The 25,713-nt window shown below is 43.9% G+C and overlaps 1 protein-coding gene across 1 annotated transcript in view; it reads right to left on the bottom strand.

Annotated features, from left to right (window-relative positions):
• Nucleotides 1-23,447, bottom strand: part of HDAC1 (histone deacetylase 1) — a 29,912-nt gene extending 6,465 nt beyond the window's left edge. Inside the window, exons 1-5 of the mRNA XM_037501449.2 lie at nucleotides 23,316-23,447; nucleotides 16,002-16,114; nucleotides 7,232-7,349; nucleotides 1,879-1,953; nucleotides 297-435 (exon numbers count right to left, since the gene is read on the bottom strand). Coding sequence (XP_037357346.1) covers nucleotides 297-435; nucleotides 1,879-1,953; nucleotides 7,232-7,349; nucleotides 16,002-16,114; nucleotides 23,316-23,364 — 494 coding nt within the window. The 5' untranslated portion in view covers nucleotides 23,365-23,447. The remainder of the gene's footprint in view (nucleotides 1-296; nucleotides 436-1,878; nucleotides 1,954-7,231; nucleotides 7,350-16,001; nucleotides 16,115-23,315) is intronic.
• Nucleotides 23,448-25,713: the final 2,266 nt, after the last annotated feature.

Genomic DNA, 25,713 nt, shown 5'->3' with positions numbered 1-25,713 from the left:
CCAGAGGCCTGACCAAGCCGACCAAGTCCGATCTTCCTACTCTACAGCCAGGGTCAACTCCAGCCACACAGGGACACTCTGGAGGCAGGATCTGAGCAGCACCTGCCCCTGATCTTGCCGTGGGCTCAGATCAAACCAAGACCCCGTCAAGGAGAGGATGGCCAGAGACACTCACCGAACACATCCTAGCCAGCACACTGCTAGGAAAAGCAAACTAGGGAAGCAAGCCCAGGGGAGAGGGAAGTGGGAACCTGGCCTAAGGTGCTCCTCCAAGAGACAAGGCCAGGTAGGCATACTTTAGCAGTTCCAGGATGGCCAAGACGATATCATTGACGTAACAGAAGCCAGATGCCTCGGACTTCTTTGCATGGTGCAGGCCCCCAGCCCAATTCACGGCGATGTCCGTCTGTTGCTTATTAAGTTTCACAGCACTTGCTGGGCGTGGGAAAAGAGAACGTAAACCTGTTACCAAGCCACACTCCCCCTTCCCCCAAGAAGTCTAGGGAACCCACTAAGAAGGCAGGACCTGCTTATTCAACAACTGTATCGTACAATTCACAAGCCAGTCCTCTGCCTTCCACCCTATTCTAACAGGGAATACACAGGATATTGGCTACTCTTAAAAAAAAAACTGTTTTCTAAACTATGGGTGGTAACCTATTATTAGGTTTTAAGACTGGTTTAGTGTGCCATGATTAATATATATACACATACAAAAATTATATTTAAATGAAATAGAAGAAAAATATCAGAATACCCATAAAGTAACTGCTTTTCTGTGAAACTTTGGCTTCAGAGCCAGAGAGAATGAGTAAACACCCTGAATTGCATGTGTAAATATATTTCTGGGCCTCCCTGGTGGCGCAAGGGGTTAAGTCACAGCACTATGAAGCTATTGGCAGCTACTGCAGCACAAGTTGGATCCCAGGCCAAGGAGCTACCCACATGGCGCAGACCTCTCCTGTCTCACCTGCTGTTCCCCTCAGCAGTGTATTTCAGTCGATCTGCCTGTTCTGCTCCCCACTCTGTCTCTGGTGAATCCTCTCATCCCTCTCCCCCCACACCTCTGGCTTAGACCCCAGTTGATCTATACAAAAATAAATAAAAATCTTTAAAAATAAATAAATACTGGGCCTCCCCGGTGGCATAGAGGGTTGAGCGCAGTGCTGTGGAGCTGTCCGCAGCCTCTGTCGTGCGGGTTCAATTCCCGGCTGGCCAGGGAGATTTCCACATGGCTCAGTGGACCTCTCCTGTCTCGCCCGCTGCTCCCCTCAGCAGTGCTTTTGGTCTGTCTGCCTGTTCTGTTCCCCGCTCTATCTCTGGTGAATCCTCTCACCCTCCTATGCCTCTGGCCTGTACCCCAGCAATTGTATAAATATAAATAAACAAATAAATAAATGAACCTTTAAAAAATAAAAATACATAAATAAAATCTTAAAAAGAAAAAGTTTAGAGTAATCCTAGAAGTAATCCAGAAATTACTAATGAAAGTGGGAAATATGTGCAGTATTTCTAACCTTTAAAGGCAATTAGCATGCTCTTTTTATAAGACATAGGTGATGACACCTCCCATTTTTATAGCACTCTACAGTTCACAAATTGCTTTTATGTACAGCATCTCAACAAGCCCATGAGGTCTGCAGGGAATTCCTATATATAAGATCTCTTTGTAGGAGAGGACAGTCAAGGACACCTGTCAGTAGCATGCCCGAGATTAAACCTGGGCTGAGACTGAACCAAAAGGACATTTTAAAACATCCAGTCACAGAACTGTTTTACTTGGTCACAGGTCAGGAGCTAGGTGGAATAGCAACCTAAAAAGCAGACCTCACCAGCATAGCCCACACAACCCTTGAGGAGGGGAAGTATATTCCTTACCCACAGAGCCACCAGTAGATAACTGACAGAACTCAAACAGGCCATCAAATACTGGACAGTCCTCACCAACGTTGACTTGAAAGACATAAGCAAAAGATTAATTTTCACAATTTCCTTTAATTTTTGCTCACATATTTATGAACTGATGGAAAAAGCACAGAATTTGGATTCAGAAGGCTTGGTTCTAGTCCAGGGTCTACTACTTACTTGCTGTGTGATTGGGTCAAGTCATTTAACTTCTCTGAGCTTTGGCTCAAGATCTATAATAAGTGATAATGTTATCTACCTCACTAGACTGTTAAGATTAATAGAAATTTTATATGGAGAAAGAATTATTAATAAATAAGTACTTGGAAAATGCTGCTTTGTTCCTTATGGACAGAAAATTTTACTTAGCCTTTTATTCTAGCTAAATTTTGTAAGGTTTGTTGCTGGACCTCTCACTTCAGCTGACCAACAAGAAAGTGAAGAACAGAGATCTATGCCATTCACTGAATGCTTAACAATGCACCAGATACTGTGCTAAATGCTTTAAACACCTAATGTTATTTTTTCTTCACACATCTTCTGAGGTAGAATTTGATCTGATTCTCAGAAAGGTAAACTGCTAGTAAACAGCAGAGGCAGTCATCAAGTACTGGTCTGACTGTCCTATAAGGCCGTGAAAATATATACACACGGTCTTGTTTGATCCTTGTGACAACTCCATAAGCGGGACAAAACAGTTATCAACACCACTGTGCAGAGCAAGAGATACGAAGAAGCTAAGTGACTTGCCCAGGATGGTGTTACCAGGTGGTGGCAGAACCAGAACCAGAGTCCAGGTGTCTTGATTCCCACAATCTAGTGCTCCTTCTACTACACCCACAAGTGACAACTGGAGTAAAGTTACTTCAGGTCTAAAGGGGTAAAAGTACATACTAACACGTAATAAGGAAACACATGCAAATAATAATGCCAACGAAACAAAAAAGACAGGAAGGGAAGCACACCTGAAGTTGTAGACTCACAGAGTTAGAGAGGAACCTGATGGCCAAGTCTCCTCTCACAGAAAGGACACTGCTGAGACATCAATGATACACAGGAAGTTAGAGGCAGGGGCAGGGAGGGCCAGAACCTTATTCTCTTGCCCCAGCCATCCCGCTACACCTACTATTATCAACAGGAGTTCCCAACACACAGCCAGGAAGAGAAGCCCGAGGATGGGAAGCCAGAGAGTCCAGTTTGCATTATGGTAACCTCGGCGACAGAGCTGAAGCTCAAGGTTTGCCATAACCACGGGAGTACTAACTCTGGAACTGCCCACATTTAAAGGAGGGTGCCCTGACCTGGTGCTCCACCAAGATAAGTGCCCAAGGACATGGGGCCTGCATAAGGGGGTGAGCAACGAGGGACTCTCTTCCCCCTTCCACGTAATGTCAGTATGAACGTTGGTCACTGGGGCCAGGCTATTTATCCACTGACATTGACTTCCCCCTCTTGCTGTTTCCTTCTTCAGTGGCTTTGGTCTGCCCGGATTTCCAGTTTTGCTTATATTCCCATGTGGACTGTGGAACCTCCCTGGGAGGAAAAGCGTATTTTAGACAAAAGAAAAAAAATATTTTCCTTCAAGGTCCTGAACAACATGTGGTTCAAATGGTCAGCACATTTATTCCCAGCTCAACAAGCTGTGTGCCTAGAGATAGAGGGACATGGGAGAGCAGAGCCTTGCTTGGTTTATCTGTGAGATCAGGGAGGACGCTTCTATGGGTTTGCCTTCTTTCCACAATAAGCACTTCTCATTCTTCAGCCAGCTTTAGACGAAGGGGGACAACACTGAGTGAGAGATGGGGGAAGAGAGGAAGACGGGGAAGGCAGTAAAAAGCACATTGCAGGAAGAGATGTATGGGACTGAACACTTATATCTTGGCAGTGGCAGTAACTGGGAGAACTAGGAGAGGGTATGAGATCAAGCAAAGAGGTGTTCAGGAGGCTTCATTTATACTGGTAATGTTTTCTTTCTTAGGCTTGATAATGGGTACATGGATGTTCATTATATTATCTTCATACTGTTTTTGTGTCTCTGAAATATTTTATATGCAACATCTTTATTTATTTATTTGTTTATTTATTTATAAACTTTTTTTTAAAAGATTTATTTATTTATTTATACAAGCATTGGGTATAGTCAGAAGCGCCGGAGGGTGAGAGAATTCACCAGAGCCAGAGCGGGGAGCAGAGCAGGCAGAAGGACCGAAGTACACTGCTGAGGGGAGCAGCGGGCGGCAGGAGAGGTCTGCGCGCCATGTAGGACCCTCCTCCGGTGGCTGGGGAGCAGCTGGGGATTGAACCAGTGCCGCAGAGGCTGCGGGCAGCTTCGCAACCCAGCGCTCAACCGCTGCGCCACCGGGGAGGCCCGTTTTTTTTTAAAGATTTATTTATTTTTATACAAGAGCTGGGGTACAGGCCAGAGGCACGGGAGGGTAAAAGGATTCACCAGAGGCAGAGCAGGGAGCAGAACAGGCAGACGACAGAAATACACTGCTGAAGGGAGCAGCAGGAGAAGCAGGAGAGGTCTGCCACACCATGTGGGATACTTGCCGGCGGGCCGGGATCAAACCCTCATTGCAGAGGCTGCGGACAGCTTTACAGCGTGGCGCTCAACGCGCTGCGCCACTGGGGAGGCCCATGCAACATATTTAAAAGTACTTCAAAATCAGGAGACTGGAATTCTAGTCTCCATTCTACCACTATCTTGCTGTGTGACCTGAAAAGTCATTTCATATCCTCAGGCCTCAGTTTATACACCTGTAAAATGGATGAGAAAATCTTTGTATTTTGCCACCACAGATCCCTTCTATCATGTTTTCACCATGATGGATTATCTTGCCAAAAAAACAGCACATATGGGGCCTCCCCTGGTGGCGCAGGCGGTTGAGCGCCGCACTATGAGGCTGTCCACAGCCTCTGCAGCACTGGTTTGGTCCCGGCCGGCCGGCGAGGGTCCCACATGGTGCGGCAGACCTCTCCTGTCTCGCCTGCTGCTCCCCTCAGCAGTGTGTTTTGTCGGTCTGCCTGTTCTGTTCCCGGCTCTGTGTCTGGTGAATCCTCTCACCCTCCCACGCATCTGGCCTGTAACCCGGTTCTTGTATAAATAAATGAATCTTAAAAAAAAAAAACAAAAAAACCCAGCATATATGCATATTCTCATTTTCATTAAACATTAGTTCAGAGCTTCTGATCAAAAGTCTCAAAATCTCGGGTCTCCTTGGTGGCGCTGAGGTTAAAGTCTCAGCATTATCAAGCTGCTGCCACTGCAGCATGAGTTCGATCCCCTGGCCAGGGAGCTAACCCACACTGCGCAGCAGACCTCTCCTGTCTCGCCTGTTGGTCCCTTCAGCAGTATATTTCAGTCAATCGGCCTGTTCTGCTCTCCACTCTGTCTCTGGTGAATCTTCTCACCCCCTGCACCTCTGGCCTACCCCCCAGTTTTTATATGCATAAATAAATTAAAAATCTTTAAAAAAAATTCTCAAGGGCCTCCCCGGTGGCGCAGCGTTTGAGCACTGGGTTGCGAAGCTGCCCGCAGCCTCTGCAGCGCCGGTTCGATCCCCGGCTGCTCCCCGGCCACTGGAGGAGGGTCCCACATGGCGCGCAGACCTCTCTTGCCGCCCGCTGCTCCCCTCAGCAGTGTAGTTCGGTCCTTCTGCCTGCTCTGCTCCCTGCTCTGGCTCTGGTGAATTCTCTCACCCTCCCGTGCTTCTGACTCTACCCAGTGCTTGTATAAATAAATAAATAAATCTTTAAAAAAAAAAAAAAATCTCAAAATCTCAAATTGACCATAGCAATAATTTATTTATTTCTAGCCAACAGCAAGGAAATCTGATTTACTTGGTCTTATTATAGGTATTACTTCCTAAGTGTTGGTAAATTTTTAAAAAGAGCTCAGTTCTTATATTCACACTAGACCATGAATCAAGTCATAAATTGCCTGGAAGTCCTTGGACAGCCTCATCCTTCCTACCCCATCTCCAATGAGAGAAAAACCCAGACCTCATAAATGCACAACTTTAGAATGCTGGCTTCAGGAAAACTGAGCAAACTGAGAGCCAACGCCAAACCCGTGTACCACAAGGGCCTAATATTTTGTCTGCCTTGACAGATTTGAAAATAATAGAAATGATAAGTTATAACAGAAAAGCTACTATTCACTGACAGTTTGTGCTTTGAATACATTATCTCACTATGCCTCCAACCTCCACCATGAAATAGACACTATTACCTTCCTTTTACAGAAGGAAAAAACAAAACTCAGAGAGGCTAGGAGAATTATTCAAGAACACATAGCTAAGTGGCAGAGCTAAAGGATTCAAAACAAGACATCAAAGTCCATTTTCTTGCTTCTTGCTTCAATACCAAGCTGTTCCTCTGAGAGTCCCCTCTGCTGAAAGAAGAGCTTGATTATTGAGCTAGAAAGGTTATGGAAACCCCTAAAGTCATCTAGAGCAAAGAAGTGAATTTGTCTCACCTCAGAAGGGACTAAGACCCTGCCAATTCAGAGAGCAAATATCTCACTTAGTGGGCCAGCAGCTCCTAGAGTTGAGGGTGGCAACTAAGTTTAATGTTTCAAAGAAGATCTCTGTGGTTTTACAATCTTTACTACTACACAATTATAATGAATAAATAACTCTCTGCCTTTAGAATCAGACTAATTTGTGGCCAGTTGTAATAACAAGGGTTTCAGCTGTCCTGATTTTTTCAAAGTAAGCCAATCATCAGGTAGTCAAAATTTCTTCTGGACAATCCTGTTACATTGTTTTATTATATGAGATCTTAGTTGCTTAGAGATAGTTTCTAAAATCAGGGAGAAGTCAGGTATGATGGCTTCTTCCCAAATTTGAAACATACCACTCCTGCATAGCTAAAATACCCTCCAAAATTCTTACAAACTGAGCATGGCTTCTGATTTGGGACCCTCTCTGATTTTCATGTCCCAGGTCACAGGGGTCCTATCACCTCAATTCAAAGATTACATCACCTAGAATCTTGCCTAAGAAGTTAGGTGTTCAGTCAAGAGTCAGAACCAGAACCTGTATCTTTTTCCCCTTCCCAAGTCAGTGCTTTTTCCATTACAATATTTATAGTCTTCTTGGCACAGTGTTATGAACCTAACTGGACAAAGCTCAATCTCTATTCTGTATTACCATGTGAAATACCAGACTTAAGATAAAAGAAGTACTTTGGCACCCTGGGGAAGCAAAAGAAATCAGATGTCAGCTGAATGAGAGGTACAAGGGAAGGCAGGGTGGTCTCTCTGACTGAAAGGGAACTCCAACTGGGGGCTGAGAGCAGCGAGGCAACAGAAAGGACTTACATCTTTGCATCTGCTTGCTGTACTCAGACATGTTATCTGGGCGGATGGAACGCAAGAATTTAATGTAGTCATCACTGTGGTACTTTGTCATCTCCTCAGCGTTGGCTTTGTGAGGGCGCTGGAGGACAGAGGGGAGAATGGGCATGTTATTCTTGATTTAATGCCAATCTTCACTCAGTCTAGTTTGAACATTCATTTTCTGCCCAGCATCAAGCTAGGTGTTGTAAAGGATAAAAATAAATCACTGCTTAGGCCTCAAGAAACTTATAACCTAATTTATCTAATCTAAATTTACAATCTAATAAATTATCAAAGGAGATTTGGCATCAGAAGACCTAGATTATACAACTCAAACTTTGCTCCCTAGTCAAGTCTACCTTTTGAGCTTCAATTTCTTCCTCATTTATTGAATAAGGATAACAGCATCTACCTCAGATAAGTTGTGAAAACTGGGCGGGATTGTTTAACCTCTATGTAAACTGTGAAGTGCTTCACAATTTATTACCCATTTTTAATTTTACAACAATTTTGTAACAACATGTAACTATGGGCGAAATGGTTTCAAGAGTTCAAGAAAAAGGGGTGACTAATGATAACTGAAATAGATGGAAAATCCTCTATAAATCATTATATTGATCACATCCTCCCCACTAATTATCCTTGATAATTTCCTGGTTAGCCTGTCATTCAGATTCCTTCTTCCCTTTTTAAAAAAATCTCTTCCTTTCATCCTTCAAAGGTAGGTCTTCTTCAGAGATGACCATCTTCATTTCTAATCACCAACACTTTTATAGTTTATAAAAGACTTTCAATACATATCTAACACTGAATGCTTACACTGCCAATTACTGTTACAAGATTTTGTATCAGATCTCATGATCCTTACAACAGCTTTTTAAAGTTCTATTATTTTTTTTAAAGATTTATTTATGCATACAAGATCTGGGGTACAGGCCAGAGATGCAAGGGGGTGAGAGGATTCACCAGAGAAACAGAGTAGGGAACAGAACAGGCAGATGGACTGAAATACACCGCTGAGGGGAGCAGCGGGAGAGTCAAGAGAGGTCTCCTGCACCATGTGGGTTGCTCCCGGGCCAGCTGGGGATCAAACTCATGCTGCAGAGGCTGTGGATTGCTTTATAGTGCGGTGCTTAACCCTTTGCACCACCAGAGATGCCCTAAAGTTCTATTATTATTCTCATTTTGCAGTAAGGAAGCTATTGCCAAGAGAGGTTAAATAATTTTCACAAGGTTACAGAGCCAGTAAGACAGAATAAGAACTGAAGTCTGGTTCCAGGTTTTATCTGACCCACATTCAATACAATGAGGAATATAAGAAGACAGATACCATTTTATCAAACAAAACACAACACAAAACAGGGCCTCCTTGGTGGCACAAGGGGTTAAGTCATAGCACTATCCGACCCACATGGCACAGCAGACCTCCCCTGTCTCACCTGCTGCTCCTCTCAGCATTGTATTTCAGTCTATCCGCCTGTTCTGCTCCCCACTCTGTCTCTTGTGAATCCTCTCACATCCCTGCACCACTGGCCTACACCCCAGTTCTTATATGTACAAATAAAATAAATCAAAAAAAAAAAAAAAAAAAACAACTCATAGAGTAGGGGAAAAAAAGACTTGGCTCCAAATACTATGTTTTTATTATCCCAATTCCTTTACCTTCTTGGCAGTGAGGCCAACGCTGCACTTTCACTATCTTTTCTAGATAGATGACTACCCAAACTCTCACTCCATCTTGATCACTGCTCTGTGCTCCAGATTCATAATTCCAAAGTTTCCCAGCCAGCCCCATCCACAGATCCTAGCGACATTTCAAACTGGACCTAACGACTTGTTGAGAGGCTAGAGGTATTAAAACTCTGTTGTTATTTGTTAATGATACAAACCCACACAGTTGAAAACCTAAGCTCTGTCTTGCCTTCCATTCTAATATACTGCCAGTCCCTTTCATTATACCTCCATAATCTTGACTGCATTCACCACTTTATTTTTCTTATGTCCTCTTTCCCAAGTTTACTATTCTTATCACCTTCAACCCTTTGCTCAAGAGAGAAATCAAGTATCACCCTTGATTTCTCTCTTTCCTCAGCTTCTACATTCAATTTCTATTGAAAATACTAATGTATCTGTCAAATCTTTTCCACTTCTCATCCCCAGGCCACCACATATTTTTAAATTGTGGCAATAATCTCCTAACAGTACTCAGTTACTCAACATGGGCTCAACAGCAACCGTTGTGAATTCTCAATCCTACAGGCAGAACAATCTGTCTAAAATTCAAACCAAAACATGCCATCCTCTCTAAAAACCCTTCAGAGAATTTATTACTCAAACTCAATTACCCAATCTTGAACTTTTTAACCTGGTTTGAAAAACCAGAATAATCTGGTTCCTGCTCAGCTTTCTAGCATCCCTCTAAATATTTTATCTGGTAGCCCAGGGAATGCCAAATACAAAGCACTTACAACGGCCAGGCATTAGCTAATTTAGTGCTTAAACAAAACAAAACTAGTTAACAGAATGCCAGCATTTACACTGCTCTAGCTGATTACTACCATGCATTTGAGCCCAAGCACCAGCCTTTGGGTTAACTTTTATTTTTCAAAAAAAAATGGCCACTCATAAATATAAAGTTCTTAAAAATACTTTGTGGGCTAAACAAATTGTTTGAGGGGTTGTTTTGTACCAATCTGCGAAACACAATTTTACTTACAATTCTCTAAGGGAATTCTCTTTAGACCTTTGCAGATGCTATGGCCTAGAACACTAGGCCATCCTCTACTCAACCTTTAGGTTACAAGTGAAAAGTGAATTCCCCCAAAAGTTGTCCTTAACTCCCAGATCTCAGTTATGTAAGTCTCTGAAGTGCTCCCTTGAGAACCTGTACTTGCCTTATCATCATATTCAAACTGTTTAAAAACTGCATGATTGCTTGGGAGGCCAGGAGTAGGTCTATATTCTAAGAATTAGCATGATATCTGGCCCTACCCTATTGAGCAAGAGTTGAATAAACATTTATTGCCCTAAAAAAACTGATTCTCTGGGGCCTCCCTGGTGGCACAAGGGGTGAAGTCTCAGCACTATGAAGCAAGGGAGCTGGCCCATATGGCCCTGCAGACCTCTCCTGTCCCGCCCACTGCTCCCCTCTGCAGTATATTTCAGTCAATCCATCTGTTCTGCTCCCCACTCTGTCTCTGGTAAATCTTTTCAACATCCCCCACCCTCCGTCCCCAAGCCCCGGCACCTTTGGCCTGTACCCCAGCTCTTGTATGTATAAATAAATGAAATAAATCTTTAAAAAAAAACCCGACACCCATTTGGATTATTTTTGGCCTCCTAATTGGTTCCATTTTTATACAGCCTTATCCTCATCCATATTGGTATCACAAAAATCTTGAAGTCAATGCCCTGCTCTAAAACATTTAATGCCTTCCTAATTAAAAAAGAAAAGATTCTAAATTCTAACAGGGCAATCAAGGAAATTTGCAAGGTTCCTTTTCCAATCTAAATCCCCCCTGCCCTCTCTCATAAATATTATATTCCAGACAAACATGTCTTCTTCAACAAAAGTTGTAGAGCTTCCCTACCACAGTTTCTGTGATGATGTTCTTTCCGCTATTTGAAATTCATTTCTATCTAAATCTCTGAAGGACAAAGTATGGATCAGTGACACTTCAGAATCAAAGATAATTAACCCTATTCTGTGTATCTGAGGTCTAATTAAAAGTACAACAAAAAAACAAGGCAACCAAATAGAAAAACGGGTACAGGTCTTACCTAAGAACTTTAATAGGGAAATCTCAACGGCCAATAAACATACAAAAAGATATTAAACCTCACTAAGAACCAGGGAAATACAAACTAAAACAATAGGGGTCTTCCTGGTGGCGCAAGAGGTTAAGACGCAACCTATGAAGCTATCTGCAGCCACTGCAGCACAAGTTTGATCCCTGGCCGGGGAGATAACCCACATGGCGCAACAGACCTCTCCTGTCTCACCCGCTGCTCCCTTCAGCAGTGTATTTCAGTCAATCCACCAATTCTGTTCCCCACTCTGCCTCTGGTGAATCCTCTCACCCCCCACCCCACCTCTGGCCTATATCCCAGTTCTTGTATGCATAAATAAACAAATCTTTAAAAAAAAACAATAACAAAATATCATTTCATCCCTACCTAAATTAGCAAAAAAATTTTAAATATGACAAAAGTAAGTGTTGACAAGGACTTGGAACACTGATTTTCTACATTGCTGGCAAATCATTTTGGCATTCTCTAATAAGGGTCAATGTGAATATATCCTGATCCAGCAATTCAACTCTAGTATATGCCCTAGTGAAATTAGCATTTGCGTACCAAGAACACTTTCAAGTATGTTCACAGCAGCAGTGTTTGTAATAACCAAAAACTAGATACAAATTGTAGCCTATTCTTTCCATGAAATACAATGAAAATAAATACAGCCAGTGCATCAACATGTATGATGCTCAGGAACATGCTGAGCAAAAAGGCAAGTTATATAATAAATATTGTAAGGCTCTGTACTCAAACATGCAAAACTAAAACATGTATTACTTAATACATAAACATATACTGGTAAAATTATAAAGAAAATTAAACTTTATGACATGTGGGTATAGCGTACAAGGCTCCTTTCAAGTCAGACAATAGCAGGTCACTAGTTCTCCCTGGGGCAATAGGCATACATCCCAAGGTATGACCGGGAATGGGAGTGTGGGGGGGGGGGGGGTGTTGACCGAAGTGCTTTGCGCCCCAGGGACGGATCAGTGGAACAACTTGTTAATAACACTGGAGCCATGGGTGGGAGGAGGGTGTATATCATTGGACCCACCCTCCTTAAAGCCCCAAATCCAGTGTTCAATTCGATACATCCTTCTCTGTCAATAAAAAGGCCAGGATCTTGCTGAGTGACATCCTGTATCCTACAGCTTGCTCCACGACTCCCGCTTCTTTTTTTATCACTGTGGTATTGCTGATGCAACAATGACATAAAATTATAAAAGAAATAATAAACCCCAAATTCAAGACAGAGGTTAACTCTAGGGAAAAAAGAATATCGGGGAGGGCCTCCCCTGTGGCGCAGCGGTTGAGCACTGGGTTGCGAAGCTGCCCGCGGCGCTGGTTCGATCCCCGGCTGCTCCCCAGCCACTGGAGGAGGGTCCCGCATGGCGCGCAGACCTCTCCTGCCGCCCGCTGCTCCCCTCAGCAGTGTACTTCGGTCCTTCTGCCTGCTCTGCTCCCCGCTCTGGCTCTGGTGAATTCTCTGACCCTCTCGCGCTTCTGACTGTACCCAGTGCATGTATAAACAAAACAAACAAACAAACAAATAAATAAATAAAACATGCCTCTATAAAAAAAAAAAAAGAATATCGGGGAAAAGATGCAGGGCCTTCAGCATTCATAGCAGTGCTTGTTTACTTAAAGTAGTGGTAATAACTGAAAAGAGATTCTTTATACCTTACATATACTTTATAAAAATTCTTTCATATATACTCAATATTTTATAGAAGTATTTAAAGAACAAAAGAACAGAAGGCAATGAATAAGAAGTCTGGAAATATACAAAATTAGCAACCAAAGCAAGAAGGAGAGCATGTTTCTTGATGATGTATATAGAAAGGTGCCTGAATGAAGAGTGAGGATGTAGATTCCGAGAGATACTAATTAGAAGTGTGGAGAGAGAATTGGGGGAGGAACCAAAGAGGGTGAAATTGTGTGAAAAAGACTTCAATGTGTCTCCTTTAGTTATTGAAATACCAGTAATACAGCTATTTCTGTAAGAAGTCTAAGTAGCTTTTTTTCAGAACTGTCAGCAACCATCAATTTCAGGATAGACAGTAAATGGCTATCTGAGCTTTGGAAAGAGGTTGTTGGAATCATACCCCAGAGAAAGGAGAAGATAGAAGGGAAGAATGCAGAGAAACACTGTTGGGGCAACAACGTCAAAGATTTACACTCAGTGTAGAGGTAGAGAGAGAGAAGGAAAAAGGTCATATTAAAGAAAACAGTCTAGAGTTTTCAAAAGGAGGTTATACATTTGTCACCCCTTATCTGTGGAGGATACGTTCCAAGACCCCCAGAGGATGCCCAAGAATACCAAACCATATATATGAATTCATCCTGATCCCGCAATTCTACTCTAGTATATAACCTAGTAAAACTAACATTTGTCTAGAGATACTGAGATAAATGTTTAATGTTTTTCCTATATGTACATACCTATGATAAAGTCTTATCTATAAATTAGGCACAGTAAGAGATAAACTAATCATAGAATAATTCTAACAGTATACTGTAATTAAAATTACGTGAATGTGGGCTCTCTCTCCCTCAAAATATCTTATCACAGATGATATTTTTGGACTTAGGTTGACCACTGGTAACTGAATCAAAGACAAGTGGAGGCGAGTGTACTGAGGTTTTGCTTCAGAAGTTTACAGTAAGATTATCACATAGATACAGTCATTTCCAGTAAGGTATTATTATCACCTTTGACAGCCACTGTTGGTTGCTTCCCAAACAGTCACTCTCTCCCTTCTTTCTTGGTAAAAGATCTTGATTTGGTTGGGTATTAATGTACCCAGTCCCAGGGATCAAACGTGATTAGTCTAAGCCAACTACTGGGGAATGGCCTGAGAGGAAGGCAAATGGTCTAACAGGTAGAAAGAGAAATTTGTTGGGAAGCTTCTGGAAAGGGTTTTCCTCTTTAATAAAAAGGGGAGTGTGGGATAGAGACAGTAAAGAGTGATCATTTTGACCTTGTTCCCCTCCTCTTTGGGTTCTGTTGTACGAAGGCAAAAAAACATGAAGACAAAATCACATAAGCTAAGATGGCTAAGCAAAATAAACCTGGGTCCCTGATGTTACAAGCAAGAAATCCTGAGACTCTTAACCTCTAGACTTCTTGTTAAAATGTTTACAAAGGAAAAAGAAGACAAATGAACAGATACAGATCCTGGAACTGGAGATCTAGTCTTAACCATCTATTAATAGCTATGTGACTTTGGGCATGTTAGCTATCCTCTGAACTTGTTTTCTCATCTATAAATTAGGGTTGTTATAAAGCTTACATGAAATAACAGATAGCCCTGGCCTGGCACCTAGCACTCTTCAAAAAATATTAATTTATTTTTCCTCTCATTTGAACATAGGATTCATTTATCTCAGTATCTCAGGGAAGTTAATATAGCCAGTCTCTGGAGTATAACAAGTATTCAACCAAAATCTACTGAATGAAAGAAAGAAGACTTGAGGTGATTCTTGAAGATCAGTGCGTTAAGACTGGGTAGGATAAATAATATTCCCAGTCAAGATGGAGTAGAAAGAGGTAGAACCTCATCTGGCTGACGTGGAGGATGCTAAGGGGGAAGTGGCAGGAAAGGAAGCAAGCTGCAGCCAGATCAGCATGGTGTACAGGTGCGAAAGGCAGTTCCTGGAGGTCTTGGTGCTTACTACTCCACATTCAAGTATCATCTCTTTATCTAAATGCTCCTTAGAAGCCCTGGACACCTCTGCTATCTATTTTTCCATTGCTGGGCGTCCTTTACATCTGAACAAGCTCTCTGGCCCCAAGGTCCATCTGCTCCTCTGTCTACCTTCCTGCCTTCCTTCCCTAGCTGCCTCTTTTGCCTCTAGAGGCATGACATGGCCATCTGGGACAGGAGACTCATCTACTTACAGTCTCTGGAATGGTAAGGAAGGATACTGCTGTTGCTAGGTTACTTAAGCTGTGGGCAAGACTTTAACAATAGACTCTTATGCTATAACCATAAGAAAACATGGCTCTCCAATCCTGTATTTTCTAACTTAAACCCTTACCACAGTCTCTTAATTATCGATCTTGCTTCTAAAATGCACACCTGTTCCTGTCTCTCTTTCGCTTAAAACACGTCACTTGTTCCTCACAGCTTACACAAGAGTTTCAAACTGAGAACCTAGACCAAATCCGGCCTACAAATGTACTGATGTGTTTTGTTTGTATGTACACTTAAAAAAAAAAAAAAAAAAGAAGAACCATAAATTGAGTCAACAAAATCTGGGAGATTTTACATAATAATTTGAACATCTAGTTTCTCTATGAAAACTGGTAGGTGGGGCAAAAATCAAGAGCAGTTGAATCAAGAGGTAATAGATACTTGGCATGTACTTAAACACAATCCTGATCATCCTTTTTTAGGCACTGGATATTTTGAGCCTGGCCCCTCAGTGTTGCCTGGTATAGCACATCAATCTGTGCTGACGTCACAGTTCTACCCTCCTCAGTCACACATGTATACTTACGCTACAACAATAACTGCACAAAGAGCTACTTATATTTTCCCCAAGCATACCCCATTGTTTTTACCTCCTTGTATTTTATATATGGTCCCCCTAGAATGTCAGTCCCTCCTGAAATCCAGGCTAAATTCTATTCAATCTTTTAAACCCTCCTCAGATATCATCTCTAGGAAGCATTCCAAATCTCCCTTCCTCTTTCACTCCTCATTACTTCTGCATCTTGTTCAGTTTAAACTGCCATACAAACACACTGTATTACAATTTATCTGTTTACCTATCAGTCTCCAGCACTAAACTGAACTTAAAGAATATCATTTATAGTGCTTGCTACACAACAGTCACTCAACACATGTTTGATGAATGAATAGCTGAAAAAGAAAAAAGAGATGATGGATGACATATGAGGAACCAGAGATGATGAGGTTAGGGAGGGGTAGTGTTCCCAGTAACTCACATAGATTTCCATTTTTCTGTAGAGACCATAGTTAAGTAGCAAATTGTGAGTCATACGGATTCGGTGAGGTTTCATTGGGTGGCCTTGTCCATAATAGTAATTTCCAACATCACCTGAAGAAGAAAGAATGATAGTTTCAGTGACACAGACACTCCCAGGAGATCCCTGGAACTTTTACAACAAACTCCTAAGCAAACTGTCTTTCCGGTTCAGTCTAGTCTGTAAGTTGTTTTTTTTTTTTTAATGCTTGTTTTATTTATTTATATATGCATATAAGAGTTGGGGTGTAGGCCAGAGGTGTGGGGGTGAGAGGGAGCAGTGGACAAAACAGGAGAGGTCTGCTGTGCCATGTGGGTCAGTATCCTCACCAGGGATCAAACTTGTGCTGCAGTGGCTGTGGATAGCTTCATAGCGCTGAGATTTAACCCCTTGTGCCACCAGGGAGGACCTAGTCTATGGGATTCTTACCCTCCTTGAAAAAGGGCAAAGAAAAGACAGGGCCTCCCTGGTGGCGCAAGGGGCTAAGCACTTCACTATGAAGCAATCCACAGCCTCTGCAGCTCGAGTTCAATACCTGGCCGGCCAGGGAGCAACCCACATGGCACAGCAGACCTCTCCTGTCTCGCCCGCTACTCCCCTCAGCAGTGTATTTCACTCAATCTGCCTGTTCTGCTCCCCGCTCTGTCTCTGGTGAATCCTCTCTTCCCCCGCATCTCTGGCCTGTACCCCAGCTCTTATATGCATAAATAAATCAATCTTAAAAAAAAAAAGAAAAGGCAAGACAAAAGTAGGGCATCCTTGTGAGGTCAGCACTTAGGGATCGTTTAGCCCAGTTTCTAACCTGGAATCCACAAGCATTATATAGTGAGAGCTTCATTTCAACGCTACTGGGGAACACCTCACTGTATCTTCAAAGAATTCATCCCACAACAGAAAAATAGCCACCAATTAGTCAGAATTATTATAAGCCACATTTCACCTTTTACACATTATGACACTCTATGGTATCAAAGCATATTTGCATTCATTTTCTTACTGGATTCTCACAATAACCCTGTAAAATAGTGAGCACAGGGATCATTATTACCATTTTATAGATAAGGAAACTAAATTCATTATCTCTTGCTTCATCTACAGCAACAGTCTTCCAATTGGTCCCTCTTCCTTCACAAATTATTTGCCAAACACACACGCGCACACACACACACACACACACTCTCACTCTCTCTCTCTCTCTCTCTGCTCTAGGCTCCAAAGAGCAAGCCGTGGTGCTTGGGTCAAATACAACTGCTCGCCTTTTTACACAGTGATGCTTATATGTTGTCCATGGCTGCTTTCACAATTATAATGGCCTGAGCAACTAAACAGTTGCCACAGAGACTCACCTATAGGGAGCAAAGAGTTTAAAATATTACTATCTGACCCATTACAGAAAGTTTACCAGCTCCCTGAACATGGCATTCACCTTCATCCCAAAGTATCCTTTATTCAGACTGCTCCTTTGACTTGGAATGTCCTTCCTTCTCTGATAATCCTCCAACTACAAAGGCAGCTCAAGCCTCATACATGCTGCTCATCAAAACGGTCTTTTCCTCTGCATGCAATTTATATGCAACACTTATTTTGTTTGTATCTAAATTATTTACAATTTATTTATATTCACAAAAACTGGGTGCTCTTTGAAGACAAGGATGAATATGGCCTATACATCACAGAGGCTCAATAAAGACTCAAGGAAATGAACTGAGACTGTTCAAGATCATGCAACTTTTAGCAATGAACTTAATGTAGTTATATACACAGATGCTGATTTTTAATGATGCAGACCTGCAGTTTATATAGTGTTATACAGCAATGCTACTTCAAAAAAATTAATTTTAAAAAATCACTTAACTAATGAGTGATCCAGGAGTCAACTCTCCTGACTCCGAATCCAATATGCTAAAAGTTACAATGGGTTTACAGGGACCTACTTTAGCTGCACCTAATCTAAAGGGCTCTGTGAGTCTAATTGGTAAAAAGTTCCTTCAGTAGTATTCTAAAATCAAGTAAACTGCATATCCAAAGATCTCTCTTTAGAAATCCTTCAGGATTAGACAGATCTTTCAGTACCAGTGAAAAAAAGGTGCTCTTATACTTTGGGGTTTGGTGGCCCAGAAACAGGCTTCATTCCAGGGAACAATGCACTGTAGGGAACTCTACCAATAGTATCCAAGTCACACTCCAATTCTCTCTGTCATAGACACAGACGTGGCCTGGGATAACGGGAAACTTCTAAATAGTAGAATGTTTACACTTTCATTCTCTTCTCTCTCGTGACTTCATTCTTTAGAATGATTTTTTAGATTTACAGAAAAATTATAAAGATAGTACAGAGAATTCTCAGATACCCCATACCCAGATCCCCCTTTTATTTTACACTAGTAAAATATTTGTTACAATTTGGCCCTCCCTGGTGGCCTAGGGGTTAAGTCTCATAGCTATCACTGCTATGACCCGAGTACCTGAGTTCGATCCCAGGCCAGGGAACTGACCCACATGGCACAGCAAACTTCTCCTGCCTCACCCACTGCTCCCCTCAGCAATGTGTTTCAGTAGATCTGCCTGTTCTGCTTCCCACTCTGCCTCTGGTGAATCCTCTCACCCCACCCCCGTACCTCTGGCCTATGCCCCAGTTCTTATATGCATAAATAAAAATAAATCTTAAAAAATATATATTTGTGGGCCCTCCCTGGTGGCGCAAGGGGTTAAGACACAGCACTATGAAGCAATCTGCACCCACTGCAGCATGAGTTCTATCCCCAGCCAGGGAGGTGACCCACATGGCACAGCAGACCTCTCCTGTCTCGCCCACTACTCCCCTCAGCAGTGTATTTCACTCAATCTGCCTGTTCTGCTCCCCACTCTGTCTCTGGTGAATCCTCTCACCCCCCACACCTCTGGCCTGTACCTCAGTTCTTGTATGCATAAATAAATAAATCTTTTATATATATTATATATATATATATGTATTTGTTACAATTTGATCACTCTATAGCACACATTAGCATTAACTGAAAGTCCATACTTCATTCACATTGTCTTAGTTTTTACCTTATGTCTTTCATCCTCTTCCCTTAATCTTAGTGAGGCCTTAGTAAGAACAGGGACTGTGCTTTCCAAGTCAACATGTAGTGACATTCAATATGGATCCTTGTTCCATACAAACACAAACTTTGAGATGCAGTAGTATGGAAGGCAGGTAGAAAGTTTATTTCCAGGGAATCCTCAACTTACCAGTCATGGGGATGGGTAGAATATGTTCTTAAGGCAGTGGCTGAGACATCCCTATGCATATCCAACTTGTGGGCAGTAGTAACATGTTACTACTATGTTATACAATAGGATTCCTGCTTACCCCTGTCTCTGGCATGGGCACTGCTGCCAAGCAAGACTATCAAGCCAGGGCCTCTCCAGTGGCGCAGTGGGTTGAGCGCAGGGCTGTGAAGCTGTCCACAGCCTCTGCAGCGCTGGTTCCATTCCCGATCGGCCACGGAGATTCCCACATGGCAAAGCAGACCTCTCCTGTCTCGCCCGCTGCTCCTCTCAGAGTGTATTTCGGTCCTTCTGCCTGTTCTGCTCCCTGCTCTGTCTCTGGTGAATTCTCTCACCCTCCCGCGCCTCTGGCCTGTACCCCAGTGCTTGTATAAATAAATAAATCTTAAAAAAAAAAAAAGACTATCAAGCTAGAGTCAGCCAAGGCTTAGACTTGGGGAACTAAGATACCTTATCTAGAAGGCTAAGGGAGTACCTGAGGGTGGGACTCATCTTAACAGTTTTTAATCAGGTTGCTGAGAGACTTTAAAAGAAATGATCCTTTTTATTTAGATACTAATTTTAAATTTTTAAAGAGCTTTCCCAGCACTGTTCTCATAGTGGGAACTGCTATTATTTGTTTTATGAGAGTCTCCTGAGGCTTGGAAAGGTAAAGTAACTTGCCCAATACTGCAAAGCTTTGAGTAGTAGAGCCAAGTCTGAGTCTCAAACTAGTGACCTCACCGCAAAACTCACAAGCAATGTGTTCCCTTCTCCAAGACTGAGGTCTTTTCACAGCTCCCTCTTTCACAACAGCAACTTAAATACCTTCTCCAAGATTCCTATACTACTTAACCACATTTGAACGTTTCCTTGACACTCACCCTCTCCTCACAGAGGAGCTTCCTCTAGAAGGCTGGTATCCCAAGCTATGCTTAGCTTTCCATTTCATCAGGTCTATTTTCCTTATTACTAGCCCTTCTCTCCTGCTTCAACCTCCCCCTTCTCTATTTTTGTAGCTATTTAAATATTCTCATTTCTCAGCATTTTGCAGTAATTCTCTCTCTCTGCCCCAACAATCTTATTTTTAAAGGGTTTCAGGGCCTCCCTGGTGGCGCAAGGGGTTAAGGACAGCACTGTGAAGTATCCGCAGCCTCTGCAGCAAGAGTTCGATCCTGGGCCTGGCCAGGGTGCAACATGGAGCAGCAGACCTTTCCTGTCTCACACGCTGCTCCCCATAGCAGTGTATTTCAGTCTGCCTGATCTGCACCCCACTCTGTCTCTGGTTAATCCTCTCACCCCCTATACCTCTGGCTTGTACTCGAGTTCTTGTATGCACAAATAAATTAATCTTTTTAAAACATAAAATAAAGGGGCTCCTGGTGGTGTAGCGGGTTGAACGCTGCGCTGTGAAGCTGTCCGCAGCGTCTGCAGCATGGGTTCAATTCCCAGCTGGCCAGGGAGCCTCGCCAGCTGCTTCCCTCAGCAGCGTCTTTGGTCCGTCTGCCTGTTCTGCTCCCCGCTCTCTCTGGTGAATGCTCTCACCCTCCCGCGCCTCTGACCTATACCCCAGTTCTTGTATAAATAAATCAATCTTTAAAAAAATAAAATAAAATAAAGGGTTTCAATCTACACCTAGAACATACACAGTGTGGTAAATCAATGTTATCTCAATAGATAACTTTAGGGCCTCCCTGGTAGCACAGGTGGTTGAGCGCCTGCCTCACTGTGAAGCTGTCCACGGCCTCTGCAGCTCTGGTTCGATCCCAGCTGACCAGGGAGAAACCCACATGGCGCAGCAGACCTCTCCTGTCTCACCCGCTGCTCCCCTCAGCAGTGTATTTCAGTTAGTCTGCCTGTTCTGTTCCCCACTCTGTCTCTGGTGAATCCTCTCACCCTCCTACACATCTGGCCTGTACCCGGGGGTTCTTGTGTAAATAAAAATAAATCTTCTAGAAAACTTAAATAAGGGACCAGGAAAATGAATAACTGTAAGAAAGTGAAAATCAAAATCAACAAAAAACTATGAACCAGAGACACTTTTTGGGGGGTGGGGGGCAGGAGGGGAGGGACTGGGGTCAGAATGGGGGGGTTGAAATTGTATGGGGAATATAACAATAAAATTTATTATTAATTAAAAAAATAAATAAATCTTTTTTTTAAAAAGATAACTTTAAAAGAATAATAAAAAGGATTCAACTTGATGTCTTTTCTTCACCCTCACCCATCCATTCATTCTCATTTTGCTGCAATCCACCTTCCAACCCCTAAACAGGAAACAGTTCTTGCCAGCAATTAGCCACTCCCTCCCTCTTTTGGCTACTGTAACCCAATATTTTTTGGTTCACCTCTGGCCATTCCCTTTTTATCTTCATTCATTTAACCAACCAACATTTACTGCCATCCTACAATGAGTTAGGCAGTGTTTGGGGGACTGAGCATATGCAGGTAGGCGCGCTCACTGTAAGCAGTATCAACAAGTAAGTGGCAATTCTCATACACAGTTACAAATGCTGTGACAAAGGAGATTAGCACATAATGGGCACTATACTTTTTCCTCAGTTGCCCTTTTCTTGTAATTCCAACCTGGATCCTTTTCTCTCTTCACTCTGTTAACAACTTCTTGGATGAGTACAACCTCTTCTCTTGCTAAAATTATCATCTGTACGCTAATAACTATTAAAAATCTCTCTTCTCACATGCATCTTCTCAACTGCAGACCTGACTGGTCAACTGCTCACTGGACACCTCTACTTGGCTATCCTCCAGACAGCTCCACAAATATTTCTTTTGTTTTTTGGTTCTCTTTTTTTCAAACAAGTATTTCTTTAAAAACAAAACCAAAAACCAACCAAAGTTACCAACTGACATGGCCTCCTCCAAACACTCAACATCAACCTGCCCAAACCAGAAACTTGGGGTTCTTGCCCTCTTTCTACACCTAAATTCATGAATTTCATTCCTGCCCCAGAGAGATAGTTTTAAGGTATCATCAGGTGCTGTCACTAGCCTGCATGTGATTCCCAAAAGCTCTCGGAATAAGTCCACTTTCCTGCAGATGGGATGCCCAGCCCTTCATGCTCTTCCTCATCCTCACTTCTCTAGCCTCATTTGCAACTTTCCCCTCATCCCTGATCCTTACTTTCCACACCCTGTCTTCAAATCCATGCCTCACCCACGCTGTACACAAACCTGTTGTTTTCCCAAGGTGCTTTCCTGTCCTGCCTCTGAACTTCTGGAAGCTCTGCACTCCCCGTGCCCGCCTTCCTAACTCCTGTTCTTCAGGTCCTAACTGAAATGGCACCTCTCTCCCCGACTCCTCGCGCAGGGCTGGGTACCTCTTCCCTGTGCACCCACAGCACTCCGGGCATTTCCTTATCCCGGCCCTGCGGAGAGCAAGTCTTCATCACTGTCCATCTCCCCTCCAGACTGGCTGGAGGCAGAGAGGGACCTGATGACCCCCATGGCCCCAGCACCTAAGCAGACCCAGTGCAGAGTCAGCCGCTCAACGGATTTTTTAAAAATAAAAGTCTGTTTTAACAGGTCGCAGCCTTCTCCTTCCGACCCCAGGGCTCTCGTTTCCCAGCAGCTACTGCAGGTCCCGCTCGGACGCCGGGGAGGGAAGCTGGTGACCGCTCGCTGGGCGCGCCCGCCGACTGCTCACCAAAAGGGGCGAGGAAGGACGGGACCGAGAAACACTTCGGTGTTCCCCGCGGGAAGCTGCATCCCTGAAACCTGCCCCATCAGATTCCGCCCCTCCTCTGGGTGCCCCAAACTCTCCTCAGACTTCCTCAGAATTCCCCCGCGAAGATCACCTCAGCCTGCCCCAGGCGACCCCGGCGCGGCCTCAGCCTCCTCTCGCAGCCTCGACCTCTTCCTCCCAGCCTCCTCCCTCAGGCGCGACCTCCCTTCCCCTCAGCCTCCTCCCAGCCCCCCCCAACGCTCAGCCCCCCCAGCCTCCGGCTCCCGGATCGGCCCCGGCCCCGCCGCCGCCGCCGCCGCCGCGAGGACGGGGCTCACCGTCGTAGTAGTAACAGACTTTCCTCTTGGTGCCCTGAGTCTGCGCCATCTTGCTCGCCCGCCGCCCGTCCCGTCAGTCCGTCCGTCGATCCTCCCGCCCGCGGTTCAGCTCAGCGTCCGACCCAGGGGGGAGGGGCGGGCCTCCTGCCCGCCCCGCCCATTCCCTCCCCGGCTCACCTATAGCCGCGCAGCCCGGGCAACGCTCCAGCCAATCAGCGTGCGCAGGGACGGCCCGGAACTCGGCAGGGGGCAAGGGCTGCCCTGAGAGGCGACCGGGGGCCCCCCGGGCCTGTACCAAGGTCCACGACGGCGGGGGGTGGGGGAGCTGCCCCGGGACTGTACCATTAGTCCCGGGGGAAGAAAGCAGGTCTGTGAGCCTCACAGTCCCACTTCGTCGTTGGAAGCCTGCTTGGAGGGCTGAGGCCAACTTTGAAATTTTAGAGAGTCCACTGAAGCCCACGGGGGTGGGGAGGGAAGTGACTTGCTCAAGGTCACTCGGCTCGGGAAAGGGTGGAATCTGGATTCAGGAGCGAGGGTTTGGAGAGGGAGAAGGAACTGACAGAGGAGAGAGCCTGCCGGGGCCTGCTGGGGCCCAGCACCGTGCCATTGCTTTACCCGCTTGTCGTCTCGGTTACATGAGTCCTCACGAGAGCTTTGGAGCTGGGCTTTTTGTCCCCGTTTCTAGATAAACATGATGAAGTTCAGACTTTTGTAACTTGCTCGTAGTCACACAACCAGTAATTAAATTCAATTTCCAGCTGCAAGGCTTTTTAAAATACCCGCTGTGTGACCAGATGCACTGTAACCAAGGGGCAGGAGCCAGCCTTTCCTACACCAAAGCCTGTGTGCCTGATGCACTCGCCCAGGCGCGCCGAGTGCCTTCAGAAAGGAGAAATCTGTCCACTCCTGCTAGAGCAGGGCTCCTCAACCTTGAAGCTATTGACTTTTGGGGCTGGATAATTCTTTATTGTACGGGCTGTCCTGTGCATTGTAGGCCATTTAGCAGCGTCTAGACCTCTATTCCTGGGATTCAAGTAGAATCTTCCCCTGCCAGTTGTGACCACAGACATTGTCTTCAGACATTGCAAAAATGTCCCCAGAGTAGGCAATGGATAAATAGGAAGAGTGTAAAACTGACCAGCAGCCTCCCCTTGAGAACCCCTGCACTAAACAGATCAGTCATCAACTAGCCATTACTGAAAGCTGAAAAGCCCTGTGATGGACTATTACAATAACTACAACAATATTATTTAGTGAGTGCTTACGATGTGCCCTGTAATTTATTCACTCATGAGCCTACAGTCAATAAGATACATCTTTATGCCTGTTTACAGGCATTGCGCGCCTCATTTGGGAAGTGTGTTTGGATCATTAAGTATAATGGTAACAGAAGACCTGAGACCAAGCAATTCTATTATAGAAACAGCAAAGGGCCAAAGTACAGAAAAACCTCTCTTCTGTTCTGTGTTGCTGCTTCCTAGCCTGTTTGCGTGGTTTTACTTAACCTTTCCAAGACTCCATTCCCTCTTTGTAAAATGCAGAGGATGAGAATACAATGTTCAAATTCACTAACTCTATGGCTCCACAGTGTCCAAAGGAGGAGGAAAGTGGAGATCAGATGAGGTCATGGGTGTGGCAGCATTTTATAAAATGCAGAACAGGAATCACAAACTCAGATGCCTATGAGGTCAGGCAGGTGATGTAAATGAGTAGGCTTCTATTTCTATTTTTATATTAGTTTGATTCAGGTGCTTTGTATATTTTTAAAATTGGATTTTTTTTCAGCTCTCCTCCCTGCCCAACTGTGACTATGCAGGTGTTTCTCTTCTTTCCTTCCTCCTTTTCCTAATAAGTCTGTCCTTTTAAAATGTAAATAAAAATAAAAATAAACCGGATTCTTTTTCACTTTCACCAAAAAAAATGCCTAGCCCCATCTTTCTTTAAAACAGTGCCATCTTCAGGTATCTAATTTTCTCACTTCTTAGCAGAAATAAAGGGCATATTGGAGACTTTGGCAGAGGGAGAGCTCATGCCCATCTGTAGAAGTGGCCACTACTCAGCTCCATGAGGACAGATAAACCCAAACAATGGGATCAAATCGAATTTTTCAAGAGAAGGCAGAAATATAGAGTCACTCGAAAAATCTCCCATTTTAGAAATTGGCCGCTGACTCAATCTAGTTTTAAGATAGCAATAAAGACTACCCTTTTAAAAGGTAAGTCAGGGCCTCCCTTGTGGCACAAAGGGTTAAGTCTCAGCACTGTGAAGCTATCTACAAGGTGCATCAGACCTCTCCTGTCTCCACCGCTGCTCCCCTCAGCAGTGTGTTTCAGTGGATCCACCTGTTCTGCTCCCCACTCTCTCTCTGGTGAATCTTCTCGCCCTCCTGCACCTCTAG

Source organism: Talpa occidentalis, unplaced genomic scaffold, assembly GCF_014898055.3.
Source record: "Talpa occidentalis isolate TD23 unplaced genomic scaffold, MPIMG_talOcc4v2.1 talOcc4.9, whole genome shotgun sequence".
NCBI classification, from domain to species: domain Eukaryota; kingdom Metazoa; phylum Chordata; class Mammalia; order Eulipotyphla; family Talpidae; genus Talpa; species Talpa occidentalis.
Note: the sequence above shows the minus strand (reverse complement) of the source record. Positions and strands in the feature narration are given on the sequence as shown.